The sequence below is a fragment of the Acanthisitta chloris genome, unplaced genomic scaffold (assembly GCF_000695815.1).
Source record: "Acanthisitta chloris isolate BGI_N310 unplaced genomic scaffold, ASM69581v1 scaffold8367, whole genome shotgun sequence".
Lineage (NCBI taxonomy): Eukaryota > Metazoa > Chordata > Aves > Passeriformes > Acanthisittidae > Acanthisitta > Acanthisitta chloris.
The window spans coordinates 47,422-60,116 of NW_008682121.1; the positions used below are offsets into that span (position 1 = coordinate 47,422).

A 12,695-nucleotide genomic window follows, 5' to 3' on the forward strand; every position below is an offset into this window, starting at 1 on the left:
TTCAATTGAGCCCATTGCCCCTTGTCCTGTCCCTGCAGTTCCTAACACAGATCCCTCTCCAGCTTCCCTGGAGCCCCTTCAGATACTGATAGTCTACTTTGAGGTCAGGTCTCCACCTTCTCTTCCCCAAAACTGAGCAATCCTTCCAAACACAGATTTCATGGTGCACCATTTGCCCCAAAGATCTGCGGTATTCTATTTTCAACCTAAATTCAAAATTCTCAGGATAAATGCCTACTAGGCCTAGGCTTCAATTAAATTTATATTGCCAGCTTCAATGAAGCCATCTGCAGTAGGAGTGTAAATAAAATGAAATTTAGCACTCCCATTCCTGAAATTGAAGCTATGTGTGGTATTTTACACATTTAATGTGAGTTCCCCAAATGTCATCATAAAGGTAAACATGCCAGTTTTAAAATATCAGGCCCAGCATGTAGCTGCAATATTTGACAATAAAATCTGGCTTTATCAAGAGAAAAAGGCAAACAAAGGTGAAACATGACTGTGGTTTTCCACTTCAAACAGATAAAAACTAGGAATCCTCCTCCTCAAAACTGTGTTGCATAAGTCTTACAATAACCCTCATATTCATACTGTAAATTATTTCTAAAGAGAGAAAACAATTTTAAATATATTTGAATGCTATTTCAAGCAGATTAAGCCCTTTAATTTAAAAGAACAATTTTTCAGCTTCTAGATTCTAGGCTGCTCTTTTGGTAGTTTCTAAATGTTTATTGCATTCCTTCACTTCACTTGAAGGTTGCACTAAGGGCACTGCAAACCAGTGCACTAAGTAATGTCATTGCATGGGCCAAGACTTACTGAAGCTTCTTTCATGCCAAGGAATTACAAAATAACTGACATGAAGAAGAAAATACATTTATAGCTGAAGCAATTTTACATCAGGAAGATGAAAACAAGGATTAATAGATTTGACTGAATGGTCTTTTGTTTGCACAAGGAAAAAAAAGGTAAGTTTAGAACAGTGTGCCTAAGGTGGAAGTAACTGATTGTGGTCTAAGGCAAAAAGATTCATCTTTTATATACTGTATGGAAAACACAGAGAGAAATTTTCAAATAAATGCAGAGCAGGCAAAAAAATACATCAGCTAATGCAGATTTATACTATGAATTGCTTCTACTGTAAAACAGAAAACTTAACACCTTACTCATACTGAATAGTCACTTTACAAATGATAAAAATCAAATTAGTCTTAAAGTCACTGGGCTATTTGCAAAATCAATGATAAATTAAGTGCAATAAAGACAACAGAACCTAGAGCCACATATCTTTAATATCTCATTGTTTAATATAAGAAAGAAGTCTACTGTGCAATCTAAGAAGGCAAAACTGCATTTGTGACTATGACTTTGCAAAATTAAAAGTGTCTGTGTGTTTTTCATGCTGGAATGCATCCAGCAATTATGTTACTCTCCACTGGGAATGTATTGCCATTAGATTATGCAGAGAGAGAGAAACAAAAGAGCTCATGTATCATCATTTTGGGATGAAGTGTAGTCTTGCTAAGGAAAGTATTGTCACAAGCATATTTTGTATTGGTCTTATTTTCAACAGTATTAGAATGTTATGAAAGATTGTCAAGGAATTTCACTGTGATTCCCAAGAATGAATTTACTGCTCCAATTTCATTAGAAGTTTTTCAACCACAAATTTCCCTTCAACACTACGAGGATTGATACTGGTTGAAAGTGATAAGGAGAAAGCAAATGGTTCTTCAAATTACACCTGCAAAAACCTTCTTGGTATTGTAATTCCAGTGTTACCTTGGAGAAAATCACTAAGGATTGGTATCTAGCAACCCATGACTTCATTAGACAACTGACAAAATGTGTTTACTAAGATTTGAACTTGTAGATACACAGAGCTTAAATTTGCCTTGCATTGTATCTGCACTGCACTACATACAACAATATACTGACCCACAGTGACCATTATCCCCATTATACATTTGCTGTATGCAATAACCACCCTCAAAGCCTTATTCACCAGAGGGAACAATAAAGTGAGTGTTTATTGTATTATATATAAGAGTACATATAAAACTAACCCAACCCTTAGCAGTCCTAATGTACAGGATTAAAGGAGGTAATAAAATGACCATTTTAAATCAGTAAATCCTAAATTTCGTTTATTATCCTTCACAGAATAATCAACCATCAGGCATGATGTGATTAAAATCACAAATCTCACCACTCCAAATCTGTTTTGTTGTTTGGACTGGATATTTTACTATACTCTCCTCCTAGAGGAAACAGCAAATTGAATGAAAAATAATCAGAAATGAATCCTACATCTACCTTCGTACACACGTTTCCTTTAGCTGGTGGCTGTTCTATCAATATAAGCCACTGTGTCCAAATTTGAAGAGGAATATCTGCATTTATTTTCAGAACACACCCACGTGTTACACAAGTCTCTACGATTTCAGTTCTCTCTTCTAATTGTCACTTTAAAAAGCACTTTCCACTCAGACAAAAAGATTAACTAAACCTCACCATATCATTCGACTTGAAACTCTACTGTAAAACACACAAAATGATTATTCAAGGTCACTGAGTGAATCACTGCTTGAGATATAAATTTTGTATTGCATTTCCAGTTCTTGTTTTGAAAGGATTAACTCAAATATATGAGGATTTCCAACTAAATACTTTCACTGCTTTATGCATAAACATTCATGGCAACTATAAGGCACCCTGATGAGTTATGATCTAAATTGTAGAGGCTTCTTTTTTTAAACAAAACAAAACACAAAAAAACCCTAGATACAGGTACATCCCCAAGCACTAAAAAAAGTAATTCTTAGTTGCAGTGCAAATCCAGCTTATATTTCATAGAATCATAGAATCAACCAGGTTGGAAGAGACCTCCAAGATCATCAAGTCCAACCCTACTGTGGTCACTAGACCATGGCACTAAGTGCCACATCCAGTCTCAGCTTGAAAACCTCCAGGGATGGTGAATCCACCACCTCCCTGGGCAGCACATTCCAATACCTGACTACTCTCTCCATAAAAAATTTCTTCCCTTCTATTTAGAATATGATTAATCTTCTAAATACAATGATTTGCACTGAAATGTGGTAGGAGCCAATTAACAAAGCTCCTGTATTTCACACACACACTCATGCATTTTTTAAATCTCTAAATTTGAAAAAGCCAAACCAGAAGTTTGATTAAATTCCAAACTTAAACCCAAACCCAGTATAGCTAATAATCCAATTTAATCTAAACACCACAACTCATCCAAGGATTCTCATGTCAAACTCATAATTCTGGTTGAACCACAGATCTAATTTCAACAATAGAAAACCATCCCACTTCTCACTAAGGCATTCAAAGGTATAATCAACCTCACTGGGAAAAATATGGGTTTGTTCCAGCCCAAATTTATTCAGATTCAGATTCTAACCTTGCGATCTCATTTTGCCTTTGCCTGTTGAGCAAGAAAAGCACATAGAAAATATTAACAGTGAGGAAATACACATATATTTCATACTATTTAACTGCCTGTGTTTCTGCTGGATAATTCAAGGATTATACTAATGCAAGAAAAATGTCAAGAGAAAGTTGAATTCTTTATGGCTTACAGTAGACTGCTGTATCACTTGACACTAAAGAGTCCCAAGGTGTAAAATATTATATATATTTTACGATTTTACAAATGAGTGTTATAGATTGAAAAAGCTTTAAGTGCCCTAAGGATCAATACTAATATGTTTTTGAGAATTACTTTATACATACACCAAATATGCTTTCCCTTCCATATTTAAATGTTCCTCTTTATGCCATTTTATTTTATACAGTAAAATCTTTCATATTTCACTTACTTTTTTGTCTTCATTATATTTATGGAAGATTTCTTGTGCTCTTTCTTCACCACCATCCGTAAACAACATAATAATCTTATTGCAGTTAGCTCTGGAGACACTGTGCTGTAGGAGATACAAACAGAAGGGGTTTTATATTTCAGGCTATAAGGAAAAACAACTGTTATATATTTGATGGTTCTTATAGCAACATGCTTACTATATTAATATGGCAATGGCTAATGCACCACATCCCTGGGCAGTGTCTCGTCACCCTCACAGAAAAAATCTTTTTTCTCACATCCAACCTAGACTTTCCCTCCTTCAGTTTGAACCCTTTATCCCTTGTCAAATACTCCTCAAAGAGAGAGAATTGAGAAGAAGCCTCTTTGACTCCTTATTCTTCAAAGTAGCTAGTAAAATCCCTGAGAAAAATGCAGGAAGAAAAACATTGTTCTGCTGCCAGAATGGAGATGAGTATGAATTTTGCCTCCTTATGAAGGGAGTCAAAGGCTCCTCCATTGCCCTTCATCCTCTTTCCTTATTCTCTATAACAATCTTGTCTAAGAAAATTGCTCATGACTTTTGCAACCAGCATTCCTTGCCCTTTGTGTTGCATACAAATGGTTCTAGTCAGACACATCTTGGTATTTCTGAGTTGCTGGATTTGACAGAGTAAAACCCTTAGAGATTCAGTGACATAAATTCAACTTCTCTTTCCATGAGCCTGAACTTTGCTCTATGAATTTACTACAGAGTCAAGAAAATAAGTAGAAGATTTGTCCTTACAAAGCACCCAGTTCTCTCTTGTTTTATTCTTTGTGGCTTGATAGTGACTGATTATTACCAGACTGGCCAAGTGTGATGATCCCACTCCCCTTTGCCACTTTTCATCCTATTTGCTAATCTAATTCCTTGTTCTGTAACAAAGAGACTGAAAAACCAGATCCAGACCTCAAACATCACCCAATAATTCTCAGTATTGCAGCTCCACAGTTCTACTATGCTCCCAGAAAGCTAAAATGCAAAATCTTTATTTGCCATCACTATGTTAATAGAGTAAGAGCTATTCTTCAGAGATGATTTATATTGATCCTTCAATATTCAGTGAACACTTACTTAATAATTTGGAAAAAAACCCAAAGATTTTCTTGCATGTAGCGACATATAAACCCTTGAAATCAACTCATTCTGTCCAGCCTCCTCAGTCCACTGTGTTTCAGTTGGAGTTAAATAATTTATGACCATTTTTCACTTGTGAAATAAACCCTACAAGATACTGCTTTGGGCTGCAATTTTTTGATATTAAAAAAGTAATAAGAGTAGAGTTGGATACTTCATAAATAAAGAAATTCACCTAGATTCACAGTGATTTAATACATAGGCCAAAATAATATCCGAGGGAATCCAAAGAGACGACAAGGAAAGGGACTAAAACTTGGTCTTATTATAAAACTTTCCTATTGATTTTGAAGCAAACACTACTATGGGCAATGTGAATTTGAGCTAGGCCTTGCTTTCACTGGCTGAATCAGGAATTTTCTAGTGGCTTACTTAGCATCTAATTATATAGTATCAGTGTTTTCTCTTTTCTCCTAGTACTTCCAGCAGGGCATTTATTTACACTACATTGGTTAGACACTAAAGTCATGTCACAGAAAAAAAAATCCAAAAGTTTAGCCTCCAAACTCTATTGGAAATCTGAACTGGAAAAAGCTCAAATCAGATGATATTACCCCATCCTGGGAGTGTTTTAGGCCTGGTTTTTGAGCAGTTTGCCTCAGCACCCAATGGATTGCTCTGCTCTCCCATCATGGACCACAGCAGAAGAGGAATGTGTTGTCTATACAGGAACTTCCCCAGCATAAAAAAATGACTTCTTAGCTCAAACCACAGAGGAATACAAATTGGAGCTGAGCTATGTGTTAATTTTTAGCTCTCTCTTCTCTTTGATAGAGGGCTTTTTTTTTTCTTTCAAATAAGCAAGCAAGACATGACTCATTTCATACTGTGCCTAAAATTGCTTTTGTTTTATACCACTTTCACACCTTTAACTCATTAAGTGACAGGTCACAATTACACCTTGTGATGTGACACCAGGAATGTATTTTTCAGTATTTTTTTCTCTGACAAATCACAGCTGTTATGGTAGGAAGGGAAAAAACCTCTTGAATTGCTGAAGATGAAGTATTATGATTTTCAGAGAAACAGCAAGCTAATAAGACAATAAATAGTTGGAAAAGATGGTAGAAAAATCAGGGAAACCAGATTATTGATAATCATTTGAATTAGTATGTTGAAAAAAATTGATGTGTCTATCTCCATCTAATAACACATCAACCAGCAATTTTCTTTTTCATACAAAAGTGAAATATTACTTTGGTATTCTGGTTTGAAAGAATTGTCCATCCAGAAATATTACCCACAAAATCATTATGCAGATTTGGGCAGTACTGCATTTCCATGGACCTCAAAGCAATTGGACTATTTGAATTCATAAATATACAACTGGAAACTCTCACAAAGCATATTTTTTATTGTTTGTTTAAGCCTGTATTATATCATCCTATTATATTGCCTTGTCACCAGAATCTAGTGCTAAATCCATCACCAGCCCTTTACTCTTCCTGCTAAATGGATTTGCCAATATTTGTGGAGGACAACTATCTATCTGTAACCTGGTGCAATCTACAACGTCCAGCCATAATTTACAATTTGCAGAGATCATGTGAGGTTAATCACACTTCTGCCTCCAGTGGCAAAAGAGACAGGCCCACTATGACACTCATCTCCAATTATTTCTGCAAGTAATATTTTAGTCCTACAAACAAATCCACTCTGAGGCTTCCCCTGTGTTCTACTTGTCTTAATGTTGCCTGTACACAAAGGACATATCTGGTGTTGCACCACATGTAATCCATAATGCTAAGCAAATATAAATGCTATGAGGAATATAGCTGGCAAAATTTCTTGTGTCTTCCTGGTTCCTTCTGTGTGAGATGCCAACAGATGCAGAAAAGGGGGAAATGCCATCCAGCTTCATCCAAAAATGGCCAAGAGATTTTCAATGCTAACCATGACACCCTACTAAACTCTTCTGTTAATCTAAGCGGTTTGGTTCGAGAAAATACCCAGGAAAATTTTGCATTTTCTTTTCCTCTATCAAAACGTAGGTTAGAAATTTTCCAACCAGTTCTAGCCTTGAATTGCATATACAATGTCAGGGTAGTGTCCTGAAGTCCAGAATCTGGCAGATGAGAGGGGAAAAAAATAAAGGAAAAATATATATTACCAAAAAAAATCTTAAGGGAAAGAATACACTTCATACATGTTAAACTACATCCTTATCTGCTGTAAACTGAGATAGCTTTATTTACACTAAGGTGAAGACCTAATGTGCAATCGTTGTAAAGGTGAAAAGTAGAATTGTATTTTAAACAAATACATAAACCATTAAAAATTTCCAAAGAAACGCCCAAATTTGTGGAAAATAGGAAACATTGCTACTCAAAAATCTAGTGCTTGCATGCCCCCAAATTTGTGGAAAATAGGAAACACTGCTACTCAAAAATCTAGTGCTTGCATGCCTATTAGAAAGCACAATGTATTCAAACACGGAAACTATGTGTTTAATTCCTGAGGAAATTCTTTTTTTTTTTTATACATGAGAAAAAGAAAGGAATTAGAATATTCTCAGGTGCCTAATATTCCTCTATTAACAAGCTCATTTCCTCCCTTTTGTCCTGTTCAAGCCATGGCCAACTATTTATGACTTCTATTAAGTGTGAAATTGTAGGTTAACTAAACATTGTTAGGAGCTGCTGTGGTAAAATAGAAATAACAGCACTGCAACACAGAGATTTCCATTTTGAAATGAACTGCAAAACAACCACTGCCACAAGATTGTGCCAACTGGGAATCACATTTTAAAGGAAAAATGAGCTGGATGAAGCAAAATGGTACAACACATTGAAAACCAAATTGACTCCCAAATCTTAGCAACCTGCTGGGGGATCTGCAAGGCAAAAAAACACATTGTTGGGAGAAATCTATTTGCTAAATAAAGGTTTGCACTTCTACCAGTTAGTTAGACAATGAAGGACTGTGCAGTGACCACCTGAACAGTCAAATTCTCCTTCTTCACCTGCCAGCAGGGAGAGATGACTTAAATACTTACATTTAGCAGCTGCTCAAAGGCATAGCTAAAGCCTTTTTTGTAATCTGTGATTCCTTTGGCAGAGATTTTATACACAGCTTCCTTCAGTTTCTTCTTGTTCCTCACATTAGCTTGGACAAGGTGGTTAAAGCAACTGACGTTCTGAGCATTATTGTTAAACTGTAAGATAAAGAGAAATAGATTAAAGACAGTTAATTCTCCTTTCTGGGTGCTGTAGTGGCAAAGGTTTATATTTTTTGGGTCCATGAGACAAAGACATCACACCTAGATTTTCAGTTCCATTGAAAACATTCAGCAGTGTCTGGAGCTTTCAAAATGGGGTGACAGATAGTGGTTTTTCCAAATAGGTATTTGAGGCTTCACTTTGTCATGATCCAAAAAACTCTACTACAGTAGAAAAATTCCAAATCGTGTTTAGAGTTTATATACTGACATAAATCTCAGAAATGCAGAGTTAAGGAAATAAAAAGCCTGGCAAAAAAAAAATATAGTTCACTTTTTTTAAAGCACTGAAAAATATTTTCTATTGCATGTATTAGTTTGGTGGTTTACAGTGAAACTTGCAGATCATATTCAATTAGCACATATACCTTATGGAAAACAAAATACACTCTTGGGACAAAGGAAACCCATGGGAATATAGCTGCAAATACCAGAATATTGTTAATAACAATGTAAATTTATGTATTGAGAACACATATATTTCTACTGTCTTAACCTCATATCCAGGCAGACTAGTCCCTGAAAATTTAATTGATGTGAAATCCTGATAGTAAGCAAAACCATACATAGAACATTTTTTAAGGGTAAAATGCTGTCTGCACAAGTAGAAACCAGTTTATGACCACTTTAAAATTCCTCTCTGTATAAATATACACACATTCATGTGTATGTACAAATATCCTGGTAGAGAGAGGGGGATGCAGAAATATGTCTCACTTTTTAGCTGTAGAATGTATCATTTTAACTTCAGTTTTGAATGAAAATGCATATCACAGAATCAGAGAGTAACCAGAGTTGGAAGAGACCTTTGGGGATCATCTAGTCCATCCCCTGCCCTGCACAGACATCCCTGACAGTCACACCCTGTGCTGAGAGCATTGGCCAAACACCTCTGGAGCTCTGTCAGCCTTGGGGCTGTGACACTGCCCTGGGAGCTGTTCAGTGCCCAAACACCTCTGGGGAAAGAAGAACCAGTTGCTAATCTCCAACCTAACCCTCCCCTGACACAACTCCAGCCCATTCCCTTTGGTTTTACTGAATATAAGATGTGGCTAACTAAATTTGAATGAAAATCTCCTTTTAACTACAATACAGTGACTTTTATTTAAAATACTCTTGACTCATATTACTAAAACTATTGTCTCGGCCAATATTTGAACTGTTTCATCTAACAAGACTTGTGTGACCTTTTTTCCTCATTGGGAAAGAATATGTTCAAAACCCTCTGTAAAACTCCATCTCAGTAAAGACACGAAAATCCAGACCTCCCCAAAACCCTCTGTAAAACTCCATTTCAGTAAAGACACGAAAATCCAGACCTCCTAATTTACATTTCAGCTGAAAGCAGATTATTATGCCTTTTTCTGATTATGTCAGAAGTCTCACTCCTGCTAACTAGTTTAATAGTGCTCTATAGAATAGAAGGTAAGCAATGTCACAGATTTCCAAATATGCTCAGACTACTTAGATGTCTAGAATAAACTATGAAGTATCAGGCACAAAGTAGGGAGAGAGAACTGCTGTTAGCATCAAGAACCAACTTGCACTGTAACTGCAGGACACTTGTAATGCACAAAACTTATAAGGATGAAGAGATTGATAACATCTAACCAAGTTTCATAATGCTTAGTATTTCAATCCAAGTTATTATGATGCTTAGGGGGAATGCAGACTTTTCCCTGTCCTGGAATCAGATGCTCCTAGCTCTTAGGGCCAACCAAAATATGAACTACCAATAAGTTTTATTTAACTTCCACTTTACTCAATGAGATTTTTTGCTATGGAATTGTTAGGAGCAAATGTGCACAGCAAATACAACACAGCTTATGGCAGAGATGACTGACACAGAGAGGGATCATCCTCAGCAGAAGGCTTAGCCTAATTTGTTCCATATCCTTCTTGAAAACAACCAGGGAGCTGCAGCTCTGGGGATTTGGGGTGTAAGTGAGCAAATCCAGGAGTTATTTGCTATGCTGGATTTTTCCTTCATGTTCCACAGACAATTTCTTACTGTCACAGAGAGAATGTGTCAAAGAGCCCCACGCACTAAAGACTTTAAAGCATGAACTTGTCTGCTTCATCTTGTCATAAAATTATTGTTTTTTCCAGAGAGAGTGCTCAGGCATTGGAATGTGCTGCCCAGGGAGGTGGTGGATTCACCATCCCTGGAGGTTTTCAAGCTGAGACTGGATGTGGCACTTAGTGCCATGGGCTAGTGACCACAGTAGTGTTGGACTCGATGATCTTTGAGGTCTCTTCCAATCTGGTTGATTCTAAGATTCTATTGCAGCAGAAGTCACTCTGGTATGTGTGCAGAAACTAAACCTGGAGAAGAGAAGGTTGTGTGGAGACCTCAGAGCAACTTTTCAATATCTGAAGGGGCTACAAGGGAGTTAGAGAGGTATTCTGTGTTAGGAACTGCAATGATAGGACAAGGGGTAATGGGTTCAAACCGAAGGAGGGAAAGTCTAGGTTGGATGTTAGGTAGAAGGTTTTTACTCTAAGGGTGGTGAGACACTGTCCCAGGTTGCCCAGGGAGGCTGTGGCTGCCCCAACCCTGGCAGTGTTCACAGCCAGGTTGGATGAGCCTTGAGCAACCTGATCTAGTGAGGAGATGTCCCTGCCCAGGGCAGGGGTTGGGACTAGATGATCTGTGAGGTCCATTCCAAGCCTTAAATTCTATGATTCTATGATTAAAACCTATTTTGATTTATTTTAATCATACCATGCCATCTTCATATTGCACTTATTTTCTAGGGAGTTTGTTTTTGCTTTTCCCTCATGAGTTAAAATTGTCTTTTGGTGAGATACCATTATTTCTTCAGTAGAGTTGATGTTTTCCTGTGGACTGTATTAGCTAATAAAGAACATTGATTCTTCCTAAGCAGAACACACTATGAGAATACCCACAGAAGAATCTTCAACTATCTTTCTAATTAATAAGTGCAGTAATTACTCTGTCCCAATTTTACAATTCTGGTCCCCATTTGATTAAAATCTGTGGGTGCATGTTATTCTCAATTGACTTTATGCAAAGTTTTCTGTCCCTTGTCTATCAACATGCAGTTCCCAACATGTCACAAGGGGACAACTATTTCCACAAACAGACAAAGGCAAAAACAAGTGCTTTAAATTTGGGAAATGCAATGTTACATTTGACTATGTATTATACATGAGTCAGTTGTATATAATGGTATGAAAAAAGTTGCGTGTTTATTTTTGTAATATTCTAATTATCAAGGCTTTACTTTTTGCAATACCACAACTATGAATATAGGACTGTATCTACATTATTTACAGAAACAAAAGTATGTAAACACGATGAAAAAATGAAGATTAAAAATATTGCCTATTTCTCCTAGTGTCACAATGCAAACTTCACCTTTAAAATACACAAATACATGGATTTGGACTACATATAATCAGAGTTTTATCTTGAATATTCCTTTAATGTATGCCATATTTCAAAAAAACCCAAAAGAATATTTTGGTAGGACCAAAATACACAGCATGTTTTGCTGCTTAAGCTAAACCAGAAGATGATCACACAACTGTAATCAGTTCAGTTTGATGCAAAACACTGACACACTCAATGATGATTCCAATAAAAGTTTCTGAGAGAAGTAACCAGGAAATCACCCAATGATTATTGGATCCATAAAGCATTGTAATCAGTTTGATGCAAAACACTGACACACTCAATGATGATTCCAATAAAAGTTTCTGAGAGAAGTAACCAGGAAATCACCCAATGATTATTGGATCCATAAAGCATGTGGGAGTGAAAACACTATTGTGCTGTGGAATTATTGCAGTTTGCATCAACCTAAGTTTATAGCCATGACAGGAAAATTACAAACATAAAGAAATTTTATAAAGACAAGGAGTACTGACACACTCAATGATGATTCCAATAAAAGTTTCTGAGAGAAGTAACCAGGAAATCACCCAATGATTATTGGATCCATAAAGCATGTGGGAGTGAAAACACTATTGTGCTGTGGAATTATTGCAGTTTGCATCAACCTAAGTTTATAGCCATGACAGGAAAATTACAAACATAAAGAAATTTTATAAAGACAAGGAGTGAAAACAAGTTCTAATTGTGAGATGGGGTGAAAGTACAGAACTTGTACTTGGAAAGAAGAAGGAAAACATTACCTGGTAAGTAGCTCTGGTCTACAAAAAGCAATTTCATCTCAAAAACTCAAGTCAAAACTGCTCTGCTCATCTGTTCAGTTTTGGGCCCCTCAATTGGAAAAGGAGATTGAGGCACTGGAGTGAGTCCAGCCAAGGGCAAGGAAGGTCAGAAAAGGTCTAGAACACATCTAGGATGAGGAAGGACTGAGGGAATTGGGTTTGTTTAGCCTTGAGAAGAGGCCAGGGCTGCAGGGAGAGGACTAGAGGGAATGGTCATAAACTGAGACAGGGGAGAGTCAGATTAGATGTTAGGAAAAATGTTTTCC

General features: G+C 36.6%; 1 protein-coding gene across 1 annotated transcript in view; it reads right to left on the bottom strand.

The window, feature by feature from the left end:
• LOC103805729 (voltage-dependent calcium channel subunit alpha-2/delta-1-like) overlaps positions 1-12,695 on the bottom strand; it is a gene marked incomplete at its 5' end in the record, with an annotated part of 60,227 nt that overhangs the window by 31,491 nt on the left and 16,041 nt on the right. The window contains 2 exons of the mRNA XM_009078389.1: positions 3,852-3,956; positions 8,008-8,166. Coding sequence (XP_009076637.1) covers positions 3,852-3,956; positions 8,008-8,166 — 264 coding nt within the window. The remainder of the gene's footprint in view (positions 1-3,851; positions 3,957-8,007; positions 8,167-12,695) is intronic.